The sequence below is a fragment of the Macrobrachium rosenbergii genome, chromosome 51 (assembly GCF_040412425.1).
Source record: "Macrobrachium rosenbergii isolate ZJJX-2024 chromosome 51, ASM4041242v1, whole genome shotgun sequence".
Taxonomy (NCBI): domain Eukaryota; kingdom Metazoa; phylum Arthropoda; class Malacostraca; order Decapoda; family Palaemonidae; genus Macrobrachium; species Macrobrachium rosenbergii.
The window spans coordinates 60,811,548-60,836,635 of NC_089791.1; the positions used below are offsets into that span (position 1 = coordinate 60,811,548).

The window sequence follows — 25,088 nt, forward strand, 5'->3', positions numbered from 1 at the left end:
TATTCTTCTGTCGATCAGCATGCGCTAAACTCTTGCCATTTTCGAGTCTGTCTTGCTATCAACAATCCTCTTACATCACATTTTAATTACTATTCTTACATTGAAATCCAAATCTTGTTTCCCTGGTTACCATAATATAGTCCCTGAGCTCATTTTTTCATGCTTCTCAATTTTCCCTTAAAGCCTTAGGCATGTAAAGGCCTATTGTAGCATTCTCACTGAGGTGCTATAATGAATTACCACAAAATGCATTACAAGTCAAATTCAGTAATTGAGGGCTAGATAGTCCTAACAGATGAATGGAAAATTAACTCCTAATTTATACTGGCAATGAAAATCAATATTAATCCAAACAGCCTACCCATACTGCGAAATGAAAATTTAAAAACATAAACCAAGGTCGAAAGGTCAGTAAGACAATTATGTTTATGCACTAAATATGTTTTGCTTCATCCATACTGCTAACCCTCAATATTTAGTAGTTAACTGTGTGAGTGAAACATGAAAAAATCAAACAAAGTTTTAGTAGGTTTAGGGATTACAGCAGCATACATGAAACAGCAAAAGCATTACACTTGCCGTACCAGAAGGTTATTTCACGGAATTTTCTCCCAATGTCAACGGCTTCAGCACCAGTAATTATAACAGTATAGCATCTGATTGTAAAAATTATGCCTTCCATTCTTATACCCTAAACACATTTTCGTAGGGTGCAAGTGAAGACCAAGTACACCCTTTAACCCTTGACTTCCTGAGGCAGGGCTTATAATTTAATTCCTAAAGTGCATCTGTAGCAAACTCTCGGCTAGCCTAGGATGCACCAACATGATAGCTGTGGCTAAGCCAATTAGGAGGTAATCGCAGTTGGGCTCATGGTCAGGAAACGGTACAGGGATCTTAAGTAAGGTAATTTAGGTTAGGCCAAGGTAGGATACATGAAGGAAAAGATACGGGGATCTTGGGTGAGGTAGGTTAGGCCAAGGTAAGATATATAGTGGCATTCTGTGCTTTCATTCTGTCCTGTTAAACCTCTCTCTCTCTCTCTGGTAATCATGTTAGAGAGTGGAATCATGCATTTTCCACCTGCATGTCTTTACTCTTGAGTGTTACTATATTTGCTATTCTTGCACAGCCTAATTTTAATCATCCCCCAGCCTAAAAATCCAAGGTTTCGCTTTGGGTCACCGTTCACTAATAGAATGAACTAAAGAAAGGGTTGCTTCTCATCAATGACTCTAAAACACGCTAAGCATACGAAAATGCTTAAGAAAATAATTTTGTCTTGCAACTTAGGTAGCCATTATGTACCAATTACAATAAACGTGCTTTTTTGGGGGTGGGGTCACATCCCGCAGTAAAAGCTTTCAAAAGAGGTAAATACCTCAAACTATTCAAATATATATGAATTTAACTGAGTAAACCAAGAGAACCGGATTTAACTGCCCAATATACTGCAAAAAATTCCGGCAAGGAACATGCCACAGTAAGTTCTTCTCGTCTACAAACAGAAAGTTGAAGGTTAAAAAATAACAGCAGAAAAGGTTCACTTACCTGTGACTCCAACAGCCTGCCACAGATCTACGTCGTACAGTGGTTGACAGAATGCTTATAACTACAAACTAAAAAGTGTTGCCAATTCACTCTACTGATTTTCTACCTCGTACGAAGTCGGTGTCGTCTAGATTCAAGCTTCATTCCTTTAAAGAGTTCTAGAAAAGTAGCTAGCTTTTCTCTTTAAGGTCCAGCAGTATCCGCAAATGGAACAACTACTGGCTCTTAATATATAATTAATTTAGAGGAGTAAGAACTTGCTTTTCACATCTGTAAACCAAGCAAAAAGTTTAACTGAAGAGAGTAACAATAGCCTACTCTATCGGTGTCTAGATAAGCAAACGATCGTTAATTTTAAGGTCCGCATTACCATTGGCCATCACTTCCCCTTCAAATAAGGAAACAGGACCTAGGATATTAAAATCAAGTAATACCGACATAACAGCAACTTTAAGAAAAACTAGGGAAAATCTATTTTAGTACCTTTTGCTTAATGTTAAATCTGTGGGATAGTCGTGTCATGTTGTTTGATTGGTTGTTGTCGATTAAAATAATGAGCTTTGTGCTAGTACGGGCTCTTGTGCTGAGGCTGCCCGTTAGTGCAGAAGGTGCTGAAGGCGATTAGATGCCTGATGTGGACCGCTGCACATATCCATCATCAAAGACGATGAGCAAACAGTTCGTAGAACATCGGCGGCAATTTTTTTTCCTTTTAGATATTCTGTGTACTGCCTTTCTGAGGACCGCATCAGGCACATCAAAGTCACGGCACTTTACAAGGCGTTTTAAGGCGTACGTTATTCGATGAATATTGTTATCTGTGCGGGAATTCACTGTCTTTCTCAGTTTTGATTTTGTTAGGTTTAGTTGCCTAAAAATGCGCTACTCATTTTCACTAGAATTGGGAAGATTAGAACTTTAACTGGAATATCTGAAAGAGTCTCCGTGGGTTCGAACCATGCAAAACTTTATATTTTATAAATTCATCACTAATCTAACTATATTAGTTTTTTTGGAGGGGCGGGGTTATTTCTGTTCCTTTAGATATATTCTTCTTGGGGTAAAAGTCATCTGCTGCCATCACGTTTTCATTCTCACCCGTAAACACCTAAATATCATTGTTACTGTGATGCAGCTTTTCAGGTAATTTTTTACAGCAAATTTAAATTGCATGTCCTTGAAATTTAGCTAAATTAATGGATTTAGTTAAGATTTTACGTTATGCGTTGGAATTCGCTTTTTTAAGGCAAATATAGCGCTGGCATATGGCAACATTTCTTTAAACGAAGGATGACGCAACCATTGACCAGTTAGTATTACCTCTGCCGCTGCTTGGCGGCTTCCAGGACCCACTTAGAGGTAAGTGGGTCCTGGCGGCTTCAAAATCCCCATAGCAGACAATTTTACCGTGAGGGATGGATGGTGGTCAGACCCGGAAACGTGACTTGCCAAACGTACCGTTATAAAGGAAAACGTCATGGAAAATGTGAACATATACGATGGATAAATAAAACAGATTTTAAAAAAATTAGTTCATGATAAACATAGACAACTTGTAATGCTTATGATTCTAGATAATTTTTTAGTTAAACGATAGAGAAATGTGGCGAAGCGGTGCCAGATCTACAATCACTCATGTCAGGTCAAAGCCCGGGTATTTAATAAGACGCTTCTGTTAAAGCGGTCCTACGGATAACCCGTAGGTAATGCGTATAATCCGTAGGGGACTATAAAAGAAAAACATTAAAGAACCAGAAACCCTTCGTACTTGATACAGCATGGATGTCCAAGTCATTCAGAATCAAGTTGCTTGTGTTTAAAATTGTTTAAATTTCCAAGATTTAATAGTACATCTATTATTTACGTTGAAAAACAGCAAATTCAAATGAGACTTTCAACATTAAGTAAAATGAAAAACAAAAATAAAAGCAATATTTGAAAGAAATACGTACGGAGACAGGCTTCTGTTCTACGTTAATTAAAGCTTGGCCATGGTATTTGGGTATAGGTAAATACGAAATTATTAGAATTTCCAGATGCCAAGGTCAGCAGTGTCTTACTGCAGTTCAGGTGTGGGATGTTGTCTCATGGCTTTGTTGTCCATTCAGATGAATGGCCAGCATGCTGTTACCTTCACCAGTATTACAATAATTTCACGGTCAACCACCAGGAAAATTTTGTCAACTATGCAAATGGGATTCATAAGCATTGCATTGAGCGATCGTAGTTAAAGGCTTCTGTAAGCATTCTAAAGAAAATGAGAGGTTTGCCAATTGAAACTTTGCAACTGCCTCTAGACTTTATTTTTTGAAAAATTATTGAAGTAGCGCCAAATTTTTATTTCAAGACATGAAAAAAAAAACTGTTAGCACTTTTCATAGGCTGAGTCTTGAATATCAGAGGAAGAGGTTAAAAAAAAAACTTATACTACTCACTTTTTCAACGAGTATTGACATTATGAACGTAATGGACGTTTTCTGTGGCAAAAACAAAACACCCTCCCCAGCAGCAGGCATGTGAAGATGATTATCTTAAAAGTCCTCGCGACCTTTTAAATGCGGATTACTGGGGAAGGGCTACATACAACCCGATGATGTGGCAGCGCAGGTTTTCGGCTCTGTCTATACCTCGACCCTCACGGCAAGATGGATCTTTTTTTTTTTATAGGACATTTACTTAATAGATTTTTTCATTATTCTTTAATTATGGAATTTATTTTCAAACCATTTCTATTAATTTCCATGCCACATGGGAAATGCACATTCTTCCCTATGGTTAAGACTTGTTATTGACCGAGCGATTTCTACTTTTATCGCAACAAAGCAACAAACGAGAGCTGCCGATCTAAAACTGATCAGCACCAGTCACGGCGTTTGGAGGAACCGATCTACTCAAGATTATGCAGTTATCTTTCCCATGGATGGTATATTGAAATTGTTCTTATACAAATTGGTGTTTCATTTATTTTAGAATAAAGAAGCCTTTGTGGAATTGTTTTGAATGTTGAGGTAACAAGATGAAGTCTTATCAACACATATCTTCAAGTATTTATACTTATTTTCTATTTAACTGTTAGACTGGATAGGGTAGGAATACAAGATTTAGGCCAAAGGCCAAGCGCTGGGACCTATGAGGTCATTCAGAGCTGAAAAGAAAATTGAGAGAGAGGTTATAAAGGTGTAACAGGAGGAAAACCTCACATTTGCACTACGAAACAATTGTTAGGAGAGGGTGGAAAGTACGATGGAAGAAAGAGAATATGAACGGAAGTACAGTAAAAGGAATAAAAGAAGTTGCAGCTTGGGGCAAAAGGGGCGCTGCAAAGAACTTAAGTAATGCAGCTAATGCTTACAGTCACCGCCTGAGGTGCACTGACGACACTATCCCCCCGGCGGGATATTCTCACTATGAGAATAGAGCTCCCAGAACTAACTTAAAAATAATATACAGTAGTTATTCACTCTTTCTCACAATACAACGTGTAATGGTTGCTAGCCTGGGAGATAGTAGTGTATTGTCAAGTTGGGTATCGAATTTCAAAATACGTTTTTCATGGGGTGATATCGAAGTAGGAAAACTATTCCTTAAAATATAAAATAGTTTGTTGTAAATTCCGTGACCCATAGCTTCTCGCAGTTTGTTCTTGCTACCAGAAAACTAAGCTGAGTAATGCCAAGTGCTACAGATCATTCCTTATTCGAAAATTGTACTCCGCGACAGATATTCAGGAAACTGTTCAAACAATGGTTACTTTTACTTGACAGTCGTAATTAGGATCATTGTTCGGCCATCACACAAACCGTACTTCAGTAGGAAGCCTCTTCCATTGCCATTGATGCCTTTGTTTGAAGATTACGTGCATTCCGCTCATCCCCCCCCCCTACCTCCCGATATTTGCTTGTTGTCTGACTTATAACAAGTCAGCCTTTGCATGTTAAGTGATGGTAAGGTGTTGAAGGTGGATAAAAGGCCTGGTGCGGACCATTGAACTCTTGAATGATCACCTGAAACTGCAGTGCCAACATTGAACCGTCTAGTACCGAAAATGTTTAATTTCCTCTTTTGTAAATCTTGTCTTTCTAACATTTATGCTATTATGAAAGGTAAAGCCCCGCCACTTTGTTTTTATTTTTCAAATTATGCCTATTCTTAAAATTATTTTTTGTTTTGCATCGACTTTAACTTTTGGTATAGTACTATAATCAGTAATTGCTCGTGTCTAAGGTCTTTAGGCCTTCACATTACTAGCTTTTAATACCTTGTCATTTAGTTGTGTATATTTTAGTGGTTTCAGTTTCCAAGATATGTTTTTGGGTTTATTTGTTCTAATAACGACGCGTGTTCATTCATCTATTCTATATGTTTTGTCTGACTGCATCATCAAAATGAGACTTACATGACACTTTACAGTAATGAATGTTAGCTAACAGTGTGTTTTCAATGAATTTTCCAACATTTGTAATAAAAGCCATCAGAGATATTAATGCTTAGGTTTATTGTTATAAAGTTGTGTATAAAAATATATAAACATGAATGGATATTGTCACAAAGAGATACGGGGTGAAGTTAGACGATGCAGATGACACCTGATTTCAATTCTCTATAAACATGGATATAAATGAGAAAATTAGTATTTTTACCAGTGATATGGAATGGATGACTTAAGCAATGAGAACTAAATAAAAAAAAAACAGAATTTATGCTGGCAGAGAAGAAAGTGACGGCAGAACCCTTGGTATCATTCGGGTGAAGTTAATAGCGATTGAGTCCTGATACTACTAGTCTGTGACTTAGGATATTATGATAATTTCTCTCTCTCTCTGGTCACCTGTGTTCGAAAGGCAATATTAATATAAGGTATCAAACCTTTGGATTACTCCCCAACTGTTATAAATTTGCATTGACTGCCTAGGCTAAGCCAGAATAATGTTTAAAATGTCTGCTATAAATCAACAAGCTTTCAAGACCAATGACCCAAATGATGCATAATGCAGCCAACAAATGGAGACAATACAAAACTAGCCACAGAGGGTTTTAAGCGATTTATGGCCAGATGTACTTCGGATGTAGGTTTATCAGCCCTCGAAAATGCTGCCCCAAGTTTATATGATAAAATTCCACTTACTAACAGGACTTAAAATATTGATTTGTTTTAAGGAAATATTATACTATATTTGGAGTGTTATGATAGCATGGCTTTATCAACAAGGAGTGCACCGGTGAATCGTTGAAGTCTATCGAAAGGAAGTTTGGCAAGAAATCAAATTTTTTTTCCGGTAGTTTAACATCATGAGCAAAACGTATTCTTCGTATATATGCGAACAACATACTTTGTTGAGAGTTACTGAACACTGAAAAATGAAATATACTAAGAATAAGGGTAAAGGGATGCAGAGAGTCTAAGGACATTAACATTATAGATCTTGGGTTTTCTGCTTAGTTACAGCCCTTAACTTTATTTATTAGTTACTGTAACACTTGTTAATTACCAAAGCAGGTGCAAGTAAGATAGGCATTAAAGACACTAAATCATGGCACTGAAAATCGTTTTTTTTTTTTAGTAAATACCGGGACATGATTAAGTTAAAATATCTTGCAATTAGGCAAACAGATTATTATTCACAGAAAACTGTGATATTTTCCGGCTTTATAGTAAATTTTCCAAACTCTTCAGAATATGAAAAACTAATCAAAGTTATACAGGACCAAATTGACAAGAAACAATCAGGTGTAAGGCTGCTAAGAACACGTAAAAAAGGTGAAAGACTTAACCTCAATAAAAGGAAGTGTAAAAATGCCATTGGGCAGACTAAAATAAAACAGAGCAAAGTATTCCACTTTGCCTTTAGGGAATGGCATGGGTGGAATTTGCTTGCACTAATGCGGGTAACAGCACAAAAACCACAAAAATGAAAAGCAGCTAATTTAAATTAAATTTATTACTTTAAAATTTATTACTTTAAAATATATACACCTCATACAAGACCAAGGCCTTCACCGGACCCGACACAGGATACATACTACTGTACCTTTTGATTCTTAAGGAATGGAGGCTACTGTGAATTACCAAATACTCCTGAAATGGGCCTCATGGCCCCCCCCCCCAAAAAAAAAGAATCAAAACATCATATACCCCACTGCTAGCAAGGTACCGGCAAATAATCCAGTTAAACGAGTTGTTTAATATGGAGTAATCATTTCTTTGAGAACCATTAAAAAAAATACCGCACGTGCTGCCTATTAAAAATAAAGATAAACTGACTAAACAGAATTGAACAGCTTGTAATTATGCGACCTGGAAACAAAGGGAGATTAAAAAAAAACTTCCAAGGGCAATACATGAAAAACCAAATAATTTCCACTTGTCCAAAACACAGTGGGAAGATGATTCAGACTACATCAATCCTGATTTAGAAACAAAGGAAAGATATTCACATAAAAAAACATTAGGACATTGACAAATTGGAAAGGAAAATAAATGAAGATCAGACAACATAATAAAAAACGCCGAAAGCTGGGCAATGTGTTTAGCAGCTTGCACTGAAGATCTGTATCAAACCTTGCAATTTTAGGTGCCTTGGGAACATCAAGCGATTAGTTATCCGCCTACATTTAATAATATTACTTAAATAGATTATAACTTACAAGATGACTTTTGAATAACTTTGCTTTCACCTAGATATCACAATGGCAATATTAAAACATTTTCTAGCGAAGAATCTCATCGCTAGCTTTTCATTCAACATTTGCAATTTAAATAAATCCCTTAATCATCAAATTTGTGTTTTTGCTATTGTGCAATTACTCCTAATGGGTCTATCCTGCTGTAAGTTACTAAGAATAACATGGCCATGTTGAGGCGACAGACTGCCATTTTGAGTTTTTTCATCTTTTTACATGGTGAATACAGAGCTTTCCTAGAAATAGTACTGGTGTACAGTACTGCTGTAATGGAAAGGCAACAGCCATCTTCAGAACAGGCTTTATCCAGGATGGACACCTTTTTGTTGGTTTTGCACCACGAGAGACTCATAGGACCGAAGGACTTTTAATCCTCTTCCATGGTAATGTAGAGGAAAAATTTCTCATTTACACTGCTGTACGGCAGGAGCAGGATCTCCCAAGCACTCCAGGCTTTGTCACGTAAGGTTTTCTCCGTTAGTCGTATTTATTGTTGCAGAACAATCATACTAGCTGGTTGAAGGCTTTGGTCAATAAGCCAACTTTTTTTTTTTTTTTTAACATACTGCCTAGCAATTCCCTGCTGTGCTAAACCTGAGGGAAAACTATGTGAAAGTCCTCAGTTAGCCCTCCATTAAATCACCTTGACAAATTCTGACCAATTAATTACAGAACTTCAAACATGGAAAGGGTGGTACAGCGTTTAAGCCTTCAACTTTTATCAAAAGCATTGTAAACGTTCAATTGCTCCATGTAAAACACACAACAGTTATTTTGGCTTGTGCATAGACATATCAATATCGAAAAAATTAATAAAGTTAAGTTTCAGAATAAAGGTTTATTGCATTAGATTTTTAAATATTTTAATTTACAAATAAGGGTCTGGATTAAATAAATCTCTTAACATTAAAAATAAATTTAGCTTTAAATTATCAATATCCGACACACTGTATAATTACTACAAGTACAGTACACTATTTCTACGATTACAGGGCCTTATGCACGTATATGGTATTCCACGGATAGTTATTAAAGGAAGTAAACAAAATAAATTAACATTCATACCCTCTGCTTAACTCTTCAGTTTAGAACGTCGTTTAAAACACTGAAGATGTCATGTTGAATAAGTATAAATGTACATAAATCAGAAGCTATCAACTACCGCAAAGGCATGCAAATACAAAACACTCCTGAAACAAAAACAGATTCTGCAACTTTATATTGAAGTGTAATGACCTGTGACGAAACAATTTAAAATTGTCCCAAAGTTCATTGCCAGAGGAAAACCCATCGCTGCCTTATTTCTTACTATCACACCCAAATTACTTCGGTTTTTAGTAGGTTACCAATACAAATCAACAATAAACAATTTTATTATAAATTCCCTGAACACATTTTAAAATAAAAAAAACCATCAGACTCTACGATTTAGACTTTTTTTATTTCATGAAAAACTCCTGCAGAGTGTTCCATCAGTTCTCACAAATCGCTTTAGTTCATTAAGTGTTTCTTGTTTCGAGTTGGGGTATGGACATGTTAACCAGTCCTCTGCAGAACCAGTTCGGTATCTGTAACAATTATCCTCATTATTGGATTCAGCATGTTCCTCACATTTAGCTTTACAACGACTAAATAAAGCATCCCTCAGGGTATCAGCGATGGATACAAAGAACTCCAATTCATGAAGGACTGGACAATCCTGATTTGATCTAAAGCCCCTGATACACCTTGCATACTTGTGATCATACCATATTGGGCCAGGAATGGCATGCCATGATCCACCGTAACCTCTGCAATCAAATGCCCACTGATGTCGAAAAAACATTTCCGTTTTATCAGTTATTAAATAGCGAGTTGTACACTTATTATTCGATTGGCATGCATCTAATAAATAAAACTTCCTAATGTTGTTTTCAAGGCAAAGTTCAACCAACGACATGAATTTTATGTAATAACTGCAATTGCCATACTTATTATGCGAAGGCTGCTCTTCACTGTGTGTCCTCAAATAGAATCCTTTGATTCTTTCTTCGTTTCGACCCCAAACCAAATCTTTCATTATAAAATGTTGGTCTATTTGAGTTTTGAAAAACTCATCAAGATGGATAGTATGATACAGATAGGTAATTACCTTGTAATCACAATGACTACGATTATCAGACAGAAACGAATGGGGATCCTCTGGATACCACCGAATCACACCAGAATCATTTATCTCTAAAAGGGTATCTGTACTGTAAGTCCAATCAAACTGGTCATCGGTATCTTCAGTTTCATCAGGTTCTTCGGGTATATCCTGGAAATAAAAGAAAAATTCCTTATAGAAAATAAACTGATTACATTAAAAAAAAAAAAATAGAGGTGATTTCCACAGAACAGAAATAACTTCTAAAGCAAACCAACCATTTACAGGAACGTCTCTCACAATTCAGAGTATCTCACAAGCAAAAGACCTCGCCTTAATATAGAATTTCAAGGTAATTCCTATTAAGAGATGCACCTTAAACTAACTTTTAATAAATTACTTACAAGCCTAGGCACTTTTTTCTTAGGCGAAATAGAATCTTGTGAAGAGGACCCTGACACCTGAAAAGATTGAAAGCTAAAACAAAAGTTGAAAGTATAAAAAAGGATAATCCAGGTGAAAGTTAACATACTATTTAAAAATCGAATGGAAAGAATGCATAAATGCATTGCCAGGAAATTTTTGAGCACAAATACATTCTACAAGAAATGGAGGCTTTAGAATTAAGGAATAACTCAAGATACTTTAATTAAATATTAGTTATGTTCAGTAATTACAAATAGAAATAAAGTTTTACTAAACTTTCTACAGAAAACCTATGAAATGTAATGCATTCTCCTAAAAAAAGGTAACGTGGAAAATACTAGCTATAAAACATTCATAGTTAACTAATACTGAAAACTGATAGATTCAACAATTGATATGAAGTAAACAAGCATGCATTTTTTACAGCTGCAAACTTTTATTTTTAAAAAAAAAAAAAAAGAAGCATAATACTTAAATTTTTTATATAAACTAATAAACCTTCCAAGAACAGCTAGAAACTAGTTTCGAAGCGTGGAGCCAAACATTAACATCATGTTAACTTAGGATAAGGGTTCCTCCTTATAAAGGTAGAGCATTAATTTTCCTCCCTTTCACAAAATATTTGAAATAAATACCTTTTTCGAGTCCCTTCTTAAAAGTTCCCAACGGACAATGTGATCTGGTGGGATTTCTATACCTACTGAAATCAGGTGCACTGCTTCGCCCAAATGTGGTCCCATCCTTTCAAACTATTTTACAGGTTACTCACCAAGGGCTTTGTATTTGTCTCCTTTTAAGGTGGTTATTATCAGGATAGCTAACCCAGAGAAAAAGCCAGTCTTTGTTTTTGGAGCATTCAGTCTCTCTCACAGCAATCCTTTTCACTGTAAGGTTTAAATAGCCATTTTCACTGAAACTTATGTTTTATAGGTTAGAAGGCCAAGAATCCACATGGCATGGATAACATTGTTTCCTGGGCCACACTGCTCACCTAAACCACCTTACCGCCCTTCCAATAATAGCAAGATTTTTCTTATGTAGTACATTCACCCACTTGTCCCTTGGGGCCACGATATTGACAATTATAAATATGATTTTGGGAATTTAAAAGATTTGTCCTGCGTATTATTTTATCAATAACTTTAAGACCCTTACATTGGCCCTATGATGGCCCATGAAAGATTGATTAATTAATGAGATTTAGGCTGTCAAGCAAAGCACCAGGGCATTTTCGGTCATTCAGGGCTTAACACAGTGAAAAGAGGGAGTGGAATGGTTAGACAGCAAGAAAAAGAGCTAGAAAATAAAGGAGATGAAGAACAAGGATCTAAAGGTGGATGTGGGAAAAACCCCCATAGCTGAACTAAGATGACAGTAGGGAGAGGCTGGACAGCAAGAAAGAAGGAATAATGGAGGTAGAACCGAACAGAATATAAAATTTAGGCCAAAGGCCAGGCTATGAAGTCATTCAGCGCTGAAACAGAAACTGACAGTCAAAACAGGAGGAACACCTCGCAGTTGCACTATGAATCAATTGTTAGGAGAAGGTGGAAAGTAAGATGGAAGAAAGAGATTATGACTGGAGGTACAGTAAAAGGAATGAATGGGGTGTCAGCTACGGCCTCAAGTCTGTTTGCTCATCCTGGTTTAAAGACTAAGTAAAAAAAGTATAAAATATGATTGATCCATGTACCTCGATGCACATCACATTCAAAAGTTACCAAACCAAGCAATGTAATCTGCCCATTTTGAAATGAAAAAATAAAGGTGTAAACTTTATACGGGTAAAAGCAATAAAATATTCTGTTAGGGGTTATTAAAGAATCTAACAGACCTGTCTTTCATCTGAAGATAGTGGCACATCTGCATTATATGTCTTGCTATGCATTAGCCTTTCTCTGACTCCAGTCCTTCTGGAATGCCTAGTTGGCCTTGCAGGTCCTGACCGATGATCTGAAGGTCCTGGTTGACCAAGACCTGAAGGTCCTGGTTGATCAAGACCTGAAGGTCCTGGTTGATCAAGACCTGAAGGTCCTGGTTGATAAAGACCTGAAGGTCCTGGTTGATCAAGCCCTGAAGGTTCTGGTTGATAAAGACCTGAAGATCCTGGTTGATAAAGACCTGAAGATCCTGGTTGATAAAGACCTGAAGATCCTGGTTGATAAAGACCTGAAAGACCTGGCTGATCCAGACCTGAGAGCCCTGGCTGATCCAGACCTGAGAGCCCTGGCTGATCCAGACCTGAGAGCCCTGGCTGATCCAGACCTGAGAGCCCTCTCTCACTCTGATCGGAAAACTCCAGCCGATTCACATCAGTCCAACTATTCTCATCATCTGCAAGTTGACCTTCACTTAGATTTCCTATACCCACTGCCAGTGTTTTTCTCAAGGTATTGTCTTCGCCATCCTCAGCCATTTTGGAGAATCTGGAGAAAAAATTATTTATACGTAAAGAATAACAAGCATTTATTGGCACCTACGCACACCAGTGCATTATAGAAAAAATCTTTTTACAATTTTTCAAACTAACCCTTTCAACCACAACTTAAATTATGAAGCATCAAATTGTGTATTATGAATTTCATAATCCACAATCTTTAAATTTACCCAGGCTGAAGCACAGGGGTACCATTGTCAAGATTAAAAAAAAGCTTAAAAGATAGTTCAAGAAACTGTAACTTCCCATCCTTCACCACTGATCAGGCAAATATGATTAAATACTTTGACTATCACTGATATGAGGACATTCCAATATCTTAGGTAGTACAAGTGTAACTGAGCACCAGTTAAAAAGAAGTCAACTGTACACAAACCCATATAAGGCATAGTATTTACTGTCGAAACTAAAATCTCAGTACACTGTAGAATTACAAATTTATTTTTTTTTCTTAGTCATTTGGAAGTATGTAACACTGAAGGAAAAAATGAAGTCTTGTATGAACCAGGCTTTATCAGACCCCTTCACGGTAATGTTATGGTGTGGATTTCTTGATGAATATGAATCATATACAGTTTTTTTCCCCCCCAGCAGCTTATGTTTATGTGCTCCTCTGAGGATTTTTATTAATGGCAAAATTGTTTCTGCTGCCCTTAAACTGATGGGGGGAATGGTGTACCCAATAGACAACTAGGTTTTCTGGGTGGGAAAATAAAAACTAGTAAGATATTGCCAATGACAATGGTGAAACTTGTTCAAAACGCAAGAGAAGCAACTAAAATAATATAAGATTCGTGTGTGTGTGTGTGTGTGTGTGTGTGTGTGTGTGTGTGTGTGTGTGTGTGTGTGTGTGTGTGTGTGTAATAACACGAAATAAGGTGGCAAAGGTGTTTACAGGGAACATCACAACCTGGCCTTACGAACTTGACCTGTGTTGCAACTTGCCAGATTACTCAACATATCCCCCCCAATACCACCCGTTAGTGATCATCTTAAACCAACTATGACTACTTTGCCAAAATAGACTTCGCTTATCCTTTGATAAAATTACACCCTAACCTATTATCCCCAGACCTATCGTAACCTTAACACAGTTTTATTAAATGGCATAGAAACTGCATCCTATACCATACCTGAGGAACATAGCCTAACCTAGGGTGGAACATAGCCTAACCTAGGGTGCAGCATAGTTCAGATTTCAATACAACAAATACTTCCTTATTTTATAGGACTACTCTTACCGTGAGGGAGGAGAGAAGTGTGTTCTCTCTGAATGTGTTTCCTCTGCAAAAGTCTGATCCTGTCCCTCTTCCTTGAGAGGGAAGTCTGCTGTTCCTAAGGAAGAGAGAAAAATATATTCGCTACTCATAAGTTGGATGTAATAAAAGGCCTAGCAATAGAATTTCCATTCATAGTTTGATATTTTACTTTGCTACGAGGACACTGAACTGTCTTCTTCATACTAGAGTTGACAGGATCAAATTATTGCAGTATGAATGCAGTTAGAACTTTGCGGTACAGCAACAGTAATTACTGGTAGTGTGTGTTATGAATTCATATCTTACGACATGTTGGCCTTACTTTGGTGGACTAGATATAGAAATCTGTGAGGAGCTCATGTATATACATACAAGTACAGAACACCTCTTGGTATAAGTAATGATTTAGTGTAAAAAATAAAATCAATTTTTATACTAATTTGTTCAAATATATCAGTACCAAATTCGAATAATTACTTGTTTATAACTTTAATTTCTAAAATTTATAATTTGAAGAACTACGATTAATATCTTAATGTATTTAGGTTCCAACTGGGCCAATTGTTGGGATATTTTAAAGATTTTTTCACCTGCAGCTTGTCTTTAGTTCCTACAATAACCAAATGTAGTTGAAGATCTGTCCCATCACTTCCCAGCAAATGTAAATCACCACTATGGGTCCCCTAGTATTTTCCCCATGGAGTTGGGGCAAGTCTGACAAAGGTTAGCTCAGCCAATAATTCTTCACGCCACATTATTACATGAACTGCCGGTAAACAATCTTTCAATGATGGAATACCATGAAAGCTAATTTGGACAAATTCAGTTCTTATTGGTCTAGATGGCTTTTCCTTGCCAGGTCGCCTGGTATTTGGCAATGCTTATTATGGTGCAAAGATACATTCCATGTGTACCATTACAATTTCACACACACTAGTCAATTCAAGTTAGTTCATCCTTTACATCTACTTCTCAGTAACTTAATAAAGTTAATTTCAAGCTACAACTGCACATCTGTTTTTTTTTTTCCAGCCAAGGATTGCTTTCATACCGTTGAAATTTTCTAAACATAGATACCAAATATTTATTACTTGCCAACACCAAATCTGATAATGACCAGTAATAGGCTACTGGCTTTACTCCTTACGGAAAATAAAGGTAAGTTATTACATGCAAGGCATTTAGTTTAGGGGAGGATAACCACTGCATCTTTTTGATGTCATTAAGTTCTCCCTAAATTCTAAGATTGTCTTTTTGTCTGATTAAAGTTCAACTTTCCTTGGTGAAGTTTGTTCAAATAAGAAATGAATTTTTGTCTGATTAAAGTTTAACTTTCATTAGTGAAGTTTGCTCAAATAAGAAATGAACCATGCCCAACATAACTTTTGGTGGTTATGTGCTTTTAAGCTAAGTTCATCAGTTGGCTTTCAATTATTTTATGGCTAGTCCTAATGTGAAGATTTTTGAAAAGGGACCATAATGGCTGTTTTCTTTCGTTCTGGAAGGCCCCAAAAACAAAACCCAAAAAGTCTATATACTGTTAGCAAATCTTCCTACCGATGAATGTCTTTAACGCAAAATATAAGGAGTGCATTATGCAAAGTGTATACAACACAAGGCGGGTAGGCGAAGTTCCAGGGGTACAATCTCAACTGAGTTTGGACCAACAGTCCCAGGTTAGGTATGTCAGGGAAGGTTGGGGTAGCGAGTAACCCGGTTAAGTACTAAAGTACTACACCACTTACTGATAAAGGATCAAGGAGCCTTGGCTTCTGGTCATGTAAAAACTGGCATACTGGATTATGGAGGTTGAGATGCATTGCTGTAATTATGACCACATTTTAACTTAATCGCATATTTCTAGTTATTACACAAACCATATATTTATTTTCGTCTGCTTTTGAATGTTTTACCTTTCATTTTACTTTTTTTCGCAACCCAGAATCACTTGGCCTCCTACATCGTACATGGTCCCTCAACGGGTAGAATAAAAAAAAAAAAAAAAAACAGCTGCTTGGCCTAACAATGGTCTAACAAACACAAGAGAAGCAATCTTGAAAAATTTTGAGACTGGAGAAAAACTTAAATATTTCCCACATTGAGAATTTTCTTTACTTAATTCAGTTATAGGTAGGGCTGAGTACGGTAATAAGCACTAAAGTTTTAAAACTGAAAAGTAACACCCACATATTACAATATAAATTTCATATGATGTGACCACGTTTCAGTTAAACAAAATTGTTTGTTTTACAGACGCAAACTACTGTATTAGTTACTGTAAACCTGTAATCAGATGAGGCAAAAACAACGATGAATTCTGTTTAGGATTTGGTTCTTCTAAACGAAAATTGCTGTAAATGCTTACTATTATAACAGTTTGCTCTTTTGTTTGCTACCATATTTTGATTTATTCTCCCTCCAACACTGTCGTGACAAAAAAAAAATAATGGTGACAATTCTCCAACTGACCAATCACCATTGCATCTCTGGTCTTCAGTTGCAATCATGATTTTGTCATCTTAATCTGTGAGATGGCAGTTCTTTGGTGCTTTATCAAAATATATGCTTGATAAACTTTATAATGTTGTAATAATAGTACTTTATCAGGACTGAAATATCCAGACTATCAGAAATGGTGCTGTGGAACGAAAAAATTAAGTAATTGGAACCGTCCAGGCTCTGAAATCACTTCTGAGGAGGAGTTATTTCTTTTTTTTTTTGTTTTTAAGGGTCCCTACCCACCGATGCCGCTCTGCGAGACCCGCAAACGCACCTCGTCATATCCATAATAATGCACACACATTCTAAAGATTTTTTTTGTTTTTTCATACGGCCTCAGAAAAAAGGAGAAAAAAAGGAGAAAAAAAGGAGAAAAAAAGGAGAAAAAAAGGAGTAAAAAAAAATTTTTAACTCCATATTTTCGGTCCTCCTGATGACAAGTGGGAGCTTACTGTACAGCCTTTAAGCGGCAAATTTAACGGCTCTAAAGCCTACATTCAAACTGTTTAAAGCGGCAAATTTAACGGCTCTAAAGCCTACATTCAAATTGTATCTTGGCTCATAACTTGAGACCATCTGTACCTATGTTTGGTGGGTCACTACACAATTATTATTCTAGCCTTGATAGGGAGCTAATGCAACTCAAGCAATAATACAAGTGTAATCCTATCACAACGTGGGACACCCTTTATTAATCTTGCTGCTCTATTTAGTATATTTTGCGTCTCCTAAGTTGCATCTGGGGCAGATGAAACAGAGTTGCAATAGTCCACTCTGTTTATGAAACAACTGTTTTTGTAGAACACTCAAGATTTCTTTAACAAAAGGCAATATTTTTATTTTAACACAGTCTCAGATTCGAAATGCCCAAGCTTTTTGTCGATTGTTACATGACAAACTAGATGACACTGGAAAGCTTATTTGAACAAGAGTTAAGTTTTGGAACTATTACAATGGGGATTTTAATTACGAAAAGGTCTTCGGAGTCTTAAATTAGATTTCGATGAATTCTGAATTTTTTTGGGGAGAATGACTGGTTAACACATTGCACACGACCCTAAGTCGAACGATAAGAAACCACAGTCTTAAGAGTCAGGGTAAATCTTTTGGGGAGAAAATGAGGAAAGAAATATGGAAACCAAATTTAATAGGCAAGAGAATACTGTTTGCGATTTAAGGAGTTCTAGGTCAAGTAAGTAGTACATCAAGGCAATCACTGGCAAACTACAACCTAGCGTTCTTGATTATTTAGGTTTGGATACATCTCTACATTCAACCTTTGGTTTTTGTATTCCGAACTTAAAAATACCGTTTCCTACAGTTTTCTCCCATTATTAGCAAGAATTAGGGGTGGTGTAATGGGCTAATCAGCTATTTCCGACGGAAATAGTCCAAATCAATCCTAATCACAAACTATAATTTACCTTCAAACTCTAGTTTACAACAATCTTTGCAATAATAACCATCCTTACTGTTTGATTGCTGTGACCTACCAATGAATAAAACAAGTTAAATAAGAACCAAGTGAAGTTGAAGTAATGGAACCAAGTTTTCAGTGTCAACACAACGATATATTCACGTTCAGTCTTATCACTAGTAACTCGCCCACTGAAATGTACAGATGAAACAACTTCCTCAGCGTTGCATGCAAAATACCCTGCAACAATGAGAATCAAGGTTCTCCTCTCTAGACATGAATAATCAAACTGTGACACCAGCTTTCAAAAGTAACCTTTCCGAGTTTATTAAAAACTCGAGCAATTCAGCGTTTACACAATTAACCCACCACAATTTCCAAAGACAAGCCAGTCTCAGAATTCTAAAACAATACTTTCACATGTCTCCAATAAACTAGAAACAAAGTCCGTAATAAATAGCGTTATTAAAAACACATACCACCAACTCGTGTACCGTTCTATGTTTGTCACCGCTGGTTATCAGCCTGAAACTAAACCAGCAGAGAGAAGACGAGGTTTTCAAGTTTACAAATATCTAGTTATTCTAAGATCCTTGGAAATAGTTTCGCTTGGAGTAGTAAAAATGCTTCCTATTTTTTTTAATTACGTCGCATAGCCTTATATCATTCTGCTTTATGTTATGTTACTGTTCGATGCACAGGTTAAAAATACGCTGGACCAGAAAATATAGTTATTAAAAGTATTAAGAAACGATGATCATCGTCATCATTCAGGTTTATTGTTGAAGGCCCTACTATCAAGCCTCATCAGATCCATCTGACTCTCTTCTTTATTTTTCACTTTCTATTTAAAGTTTTCTCGAATAATTTGTTTCTTCGTGTCATAACTGTTTTTGAATATAAAAGGCGTAAGTTTTTTCTTAAACATTAAGTTTTCACATATTTTTAGTTCAAAGGGCATTTTATCAGACGGTCCTGCATCCACGTATTCGAAAGTTCTTTTTCCAATGTCTTGTAATATCCTGGGTCCATTCTTCTATATCTGACCGTGTTCCTACGTACTCACGTGTTCAGTGGTACATTTCTTTACTATACCGTCTTCTAAATTACTGGTCCATTGTCCATGTATTGCATCAGTTTTGCTTTCCACTGAAAGAATGTTCAAAAGGCCACTTGTCGTTTTACAGTTGTCATGTATGATTGTTGTATTTTTCTTCCTGCATATGTTCAGATTTCTGGCATTTAAACCTAAGCATTATGTAGCATCTGTCGCTGACACTGCAAAACTCACTGGGTACATGAAGCTCATCACCGCGTTATTCTTACATGCCTCCTTGTTTGAGGTGAGTAAAAGGAAACATGCTGCAATATATGCTATATTTAATAAAGTGTTCTAGTGATCTCTTAGAAAATAGTACTGCAGAGCAGTTAATCCTTGTGAAGTTATGTTCTACACAAAAATCTCTCTCTCTCTCTCTCTCTCTCTCTCTTTTCTCTCTCTCTATGTATATATATATATATATATATATATATATATATATATATATACACATACATTATATATATATATATATATATATATATATATATATATATATATATATATATATATATATATACATACATTATATATACATAATATATATATATATATATATATATATATATATATATATATATATATATATATATATATATATATATATATATATATATATATATATATATATATATATATATATATATATATATATATATATATATCTATATATATCTATAGTGTCTGATCCATAGTCTTTGAGGTCGCTGAGATGAATAGTGAAACTCCTAATGCCCTTTAAGTCCAAGTTCAGTCCCGATAGGAAGAGGTGGGTGTGAGAAGGGGGGAAAAATAAAATGTCAAAAATGACAGATATTAAGAGTCTAATCTAGTTTTCGAGATTGCTGGGATGAATGGAGACACTCCCGATGCCCTTCAAGTCCAAGTTCAGCCCCGACAGGAATGGGGCGGAGGGTGAGAGGTGGTCAAATATAAAATGCCAAAAATGCTTGGCAACATAACTGAAGCAATTATCTTAACAGGAATGAGAGAGAGAGAGAGAGAGAGAGAGAGAGAGAGAGAGAGAGAGAGAGAGTTTATCGGTTGTCATTCAGAGATTTCCCGGGCAGCGCCGGTTTGGTCAGCTAGTATAATATATAAATCAATGACAGCTCAATGTCATCCCTAACCATAAATTTATTTTATTCGAAACACATCTGTTTGAATTCAAAATTAATTAACACCCACTAGATAGGAACCTTTAACAGTAAATTCAGCAAAGATAAATTTATAGGACAAATTATGTATGTGTGTGTCAATGCACATATAATATAGGCTATAATGCATTTATGTATACATAAATGCATTTATGTATGCATTTTTTGTCATTCGCTTGCGTAAATAAACACAACTGTTAGCGAATTCAGTGTGTCACTGTGGTCCAGGTCACCCATGCATTATTTTGGAGCAGAGCTCCATCACAAAAAGCATCATTAGCATTTAACTCATTCCTTGATAGGTACAGCTTAGTAATTTATTCTTTTTTTAAAACTTGGGTTAGTGGGTTGAGGGAGGTTAGAGTTTTGTTGCCTGTTCTCTGATGTATACTTTAGCATCACTCCGCAAGAGGAAGTATTTTTCTGTTATGTTTTGTCTATAAAAGCACGAAAAGATGAGTTCATTCTTTGTAACTGGCAGTGCCTGTAATTTTTTCTTTTGCTTTTAATCTATTGGTTATAATTTCATTAAATAACTGTCTACTTTGTAATTTTAAATGCTTGCATAATAATGGAAAAATGAAAGTCCTTAATGAATAATTATTAATATATCTTAAAAAACATTCAAAACATTGCCTTACCATCTACCTTGGTTAAATCGTCCATTTTTGATAAATTTTGGTAAACAGTTCAATTCATGGTACCTGTACCTATTCCACTGTTAATTAAGCAATTATATGCTTTTGCTAATTCTTCAAGACCATAGAGGTAGAATATTGGCCCTAATCTTTCCTCCAAGTTCAAGACTAGTTAATTTTGGGGAATTATACGGAATTAGTTAATTGCGAGGATGAGCTATTCAGTCTTTGCACAGACCACTGAAAAATCATTTTAGCTCCAGAGTCCTCAGTTATAACTACAATGTACTAGGTCACGTGAATTCTGACCCCTTTGCTTAAGCACATTGCTAATGGAACTGTTATGCTAAACTCTGTAGAAAAACAAAAATAGTTGTTAATCACTTAGATCGCTATGATTACATCTAATGACAGGGGTTTATTGAGACTGTAAACATTTATTTGCTTGATACCAGTTAATTAAGGGGATCTTTCACTTTCTGAATATTTACGTAGTTGTTAGTTGTGTTGTTGTGCAATTTGGTCAAACAATTACCCACAAGTAGGTTACAATTTTGCAACAAATTATTAAACAGTTGTTTTATGAATATTCAAAAAATAGTAGGCTACCTAATGGAAAACTATGAAACTTGGCCTTTGCTACCAGGTGAAGCATACTACAGCAAGAGAGAGCTAAGGGAACAATAGCTACATAACAGACAAAGAATGTTAAACAATGAATCTAAACGATTGTGTCATAATTGAATTGAGTACTTGGTTGTTTATTTTTCACACAATGAGTTATATTAAATTTCTATATTTTAGCTGCACTGTCGTAGCTCATGTAATTAGCTCTTGTTCTTCGCAATACACTTCTTTTAATTGCTAAGAATAAACCAACAAACACAGAAGAGCATAATACACAGTCAGCGTGAGACGTTTTCCGAAGGTCTTCGACATCTACACTAGACTGAATCAAGCAAAATAACCAAAGAGTTATTTGAAGTGTGATAAGTTATCTAGCAGACGCCTCACGTCGCAAGAACAAATGCACCAATTTCAAAGTTATAACTCCATTTCTTGAAACGAGAGTTGAAGATCCTTCACCTTCATTATTTATATTAATAATTGTGTCTAACCGAATGAAAAGTGGTAGCAGATACGAGGTTCTAGTGAAGGCGTGAGTAAGAGGCTGCGTCTACAAACTTACTAATTTATTCAAGACAACAAACAGACAGGTCAAGAGCTCTAGTGAGCGGAAACATAGTGCCTGACATAATGCGAACATAATAGAGATTAACATGCATTCAGCTGTTTGTTTGAGAATGGAAAATGGTGCATAATTCTAAATACAAGTTATGGACAGAGTTCTGATAAATATAAATTAGCTGGAAAGCTGACATTGTATTGCTTCCAGTAGTAATGGTACATTTGACGTGACATGGTTATGGACGATAGTATACATTGAAAAGAGTGTATACTGTCGGCTGTGTTTCTTATACACGCGTGCCGGCAAACAAAACAGAGATTAACATACATTCAACTGTGTTTATTTGAGAATGGAAAATGGTACATAATTCTATGTACAAGTTACAGACAGAGTTCTGATAAATATAGCTGGAAAGCTGACATTGTATTGCTTCCAGCTGAAATGATACATTTGACGTGACATGATTATGGACGATAGTATACACTGAAAAGAATATGCTGCTGGCTGTGTTTCTTAAACATGTGTGCCCGGTGTGTGTGTCAGATGTTCTCTGTGAGGAGTGGATTCCCGCAGGGTATGACTTTGGGCAGCCAGGTACAATGGACAATCATGTAGGTCCATGTGGGACCCTACAGGACTCCCTCCCTTGGAGAGGCCTATGGTTGTAGGTCAGTGTCTGGGAGGTATGCTGGTTTAAGTCAACTGATGAAAACCCAGATGGTTCTGCCGTCAACTGTCATCTGGTAGGCTTTGTTTCTTCTTTGGATGACCTAGTATGGTCCTGAGTGGGCTGGGGTGAGGGGGTGCTCTGTGTGCGTCCACTCGTGTAAACGTGCAGTTCATGTTCTGCAGCTCGTTGGGGACGTACATGTTTCTGGCCATGTCATAGGTCGTCTTGGCCGGCATTATCCATTCTAATTCTTTACAGATGTTGGACGGGGATGTGGGGCTTGTTGGATGTTGAAAGGTGTCTGCCAGCAATGTTAATGCTTGTCTGTACAGGGCCTCTGCTGGAGACACATCAAATGCTGCATGTGGTGACGTTCTCAGGTCCTGTAGGACCCAAGGTAACTCTTTTCTCCAGCCCCTGCCTTGACATCTGGTGGTGAGTGATGCTTTCAATGATTGGTGTAGCCTTTCCACAATGCCATTGGTTTCTGGGTTGTAGGCTGTCGTGTGTACTATCTTTGTCCCCAAACTGTCAGCGAGAGAGTGCCATAAACTGGATATGAAGTTGGTGATTGCTTTCACTTTTGCTGGGAGGGGTTTGATGTCGTCCAGACTTATTTGATGTCCCAGAAATTCCATCGTTGTTTTTGCCCACTCATATTCGTTTTCCTTTACTACAAGTCTGTTTTCTTTGAGTATTTGTAGTACACCTTTGATGTCTTTTAGGTGTTGCTTGAGGTTGGGGCTAAATACCAGGATGCCGTCGACGCAGACAACACAGAAGGGAAGATCGCCCAGAAGCTCATCCATTAGTCTTTGGAAGGTTGCCCCTGTGTTCTGAAGGCCAATGCAACTGTAACTGAACGTGTAGGTACTAAAGGGGTGATAATTCCTGTCTTCTCTATGCCTTTCTTCACTACTGGAACCTGAAATTATCCCTTCAGCAGATCTATTTTGGTGAAGACTTTGGAGCTGTTCATTTGGTTGGTGATGTCTGCTATATTTGGAATGGGTATCTGTCGGGCTTCGTTTTAACATTTAGCCGCCGATAGTCTCTGTGTGGAAGCCATATTCTGTCGATTTTGGTACCATGTGGAGGGGGGATGCCCATGGGCTTGTGTCTTTTCGACATATTCCTGCCTTTTCCCTTTCCCTGAATATTTGTTTGACGTGGGCGAGTTTTTCCGGGGCTAAACGTCTGAAGCAGGTGCGGACTGGGGGACCTTCTGTTTCTATGTGGTGCTGGATGTTGTGCTTTGCTGGTTTGGTTAAGTCGTGATGCAGGTCATCTTTGAAGACCTCTGGGAATTCCTGTAAGAGGAGCCTTATTTCTGGCGGTGGGGTGGCTGAGGCAATGAGTAAGGTTTGTCATATCCGCTGTTATAGTGATGATGCACGTTCGGTTTTTGGGATCAGCTGATTTGATGCTACGTCAACCAGCGGGTTGTGTTCTTTTAGGAAGTCTGCTCCTAATCCTAAAAGTGCTAACGTTACATCTGCCATGATGAACGTCCAGCTGTAGTCTTTCCCGTTGAATGACAGTTTCATTGTCCACCTCCCATATATCTTGAGCGGTGCTCTGCTAGCGGTAGATATGTAGATGTTGGTAGGTGGGCTGGGGTTGAGTCATTCATGCGGGCTGGCTGGCATGAATGATTGGCATGCCCATGTCGACGAGGAATTCTGTGTTTGACCTCCCGTCCTTTATGAAAAAGTGTGTGAACCTTTGCATTTGTACCTAGAAAAAGAGACAGAGGTAAGCAGGCACAGCTTCTCTTATGAGGCAACCAGTCTGCTCACCACCGATTTTTAGTTGTTTGGGTCGTGTATGTGACTCTCTTGCATGTTTTTTAAAACAGGCAGTCTTTGTCACATTTGCAGGCCTTGTTTCCAAATCTCCAATGGGACAAGCACATTCCCTTTGGTAGTTCGTCTCTCTGC

The 25,088-nt window shown here is 36.9% G+C and overlaps 2 protein-coding genes across 8 annotated transcripts in view; both read right to left on the reverse strand.

Moving 5' to 3' along the window:
• LOC136833457 (uncharacterized) overlaps positions 1 to 1,830 on the reverse strand; it is a 67,471-nt gene extending 65,641 nt beyond the window's left edge. The window contains exon 1 of one of the 3 annotated variants that reach the window (XM_067095645.1): positions 1,658 to 1,830. In XM_067095645.1, coding sequence (XP_066951746.1) covers positions 1,658 to 1,695 — 38 coding nt within the window. In that variant the 5' untranslated portion in view covers positions 1,696 to 1,830. Of the gene's footprint in view, positions 1 to 584; positions 768 to 1,551 lie in introns of those variants that run through there. The other 2 variants (XM_067095646.1, XM_067095644.1) reach the window with 2 other exon arrangements.
• Positions 1,831 to 9,055: 7,225 nt separating this feature from the next.
• LOC136833458 (uncharacterized) lies at positions 9,056 to 18,971 on the reverse strand. 5 transcript variants are annotated; one of them, XM_067095649.1, is made up of 5 exons: positions 18,875 to 18,971; positions 14,462 to 14,555; positions 12,618 to 13,209; positions 10,762 to 10,818; positions 9,056 to 10,528 (listed from the first exon to the last, which is right to left on the reverse strand). In XM_067095649.1, the coding sequence occupies exons 3-5, from the start codon at positions 13,197 to 13,199 to the stop codon at positions 9,677 to 9,679; spliced, it is 1,491 nt and encodes a 496-aa protein (XP_066951750.1). In that variant the 5' UTR covers positions 13,200 to 13,209; positions 14,462 to 14,555; positions 18,875 to 18,971; the 3' UTR covers positions 9,056 to 9,676. The 5 variants fall into 5 exon arrangements, with proteins under 5 accessions (XP_066951750.1, XP_066951751.1, XP_066951752.1 ...); XM_067095650.1 differs by having other exon boundaries at positions 18,890 to 18,964; XM_067095651.1 differs by having other exon boundaries at positions 18,765 to 18,882.
• Positions 18,972 to 25,088: the final 6,117 nt, after the last annotated feature.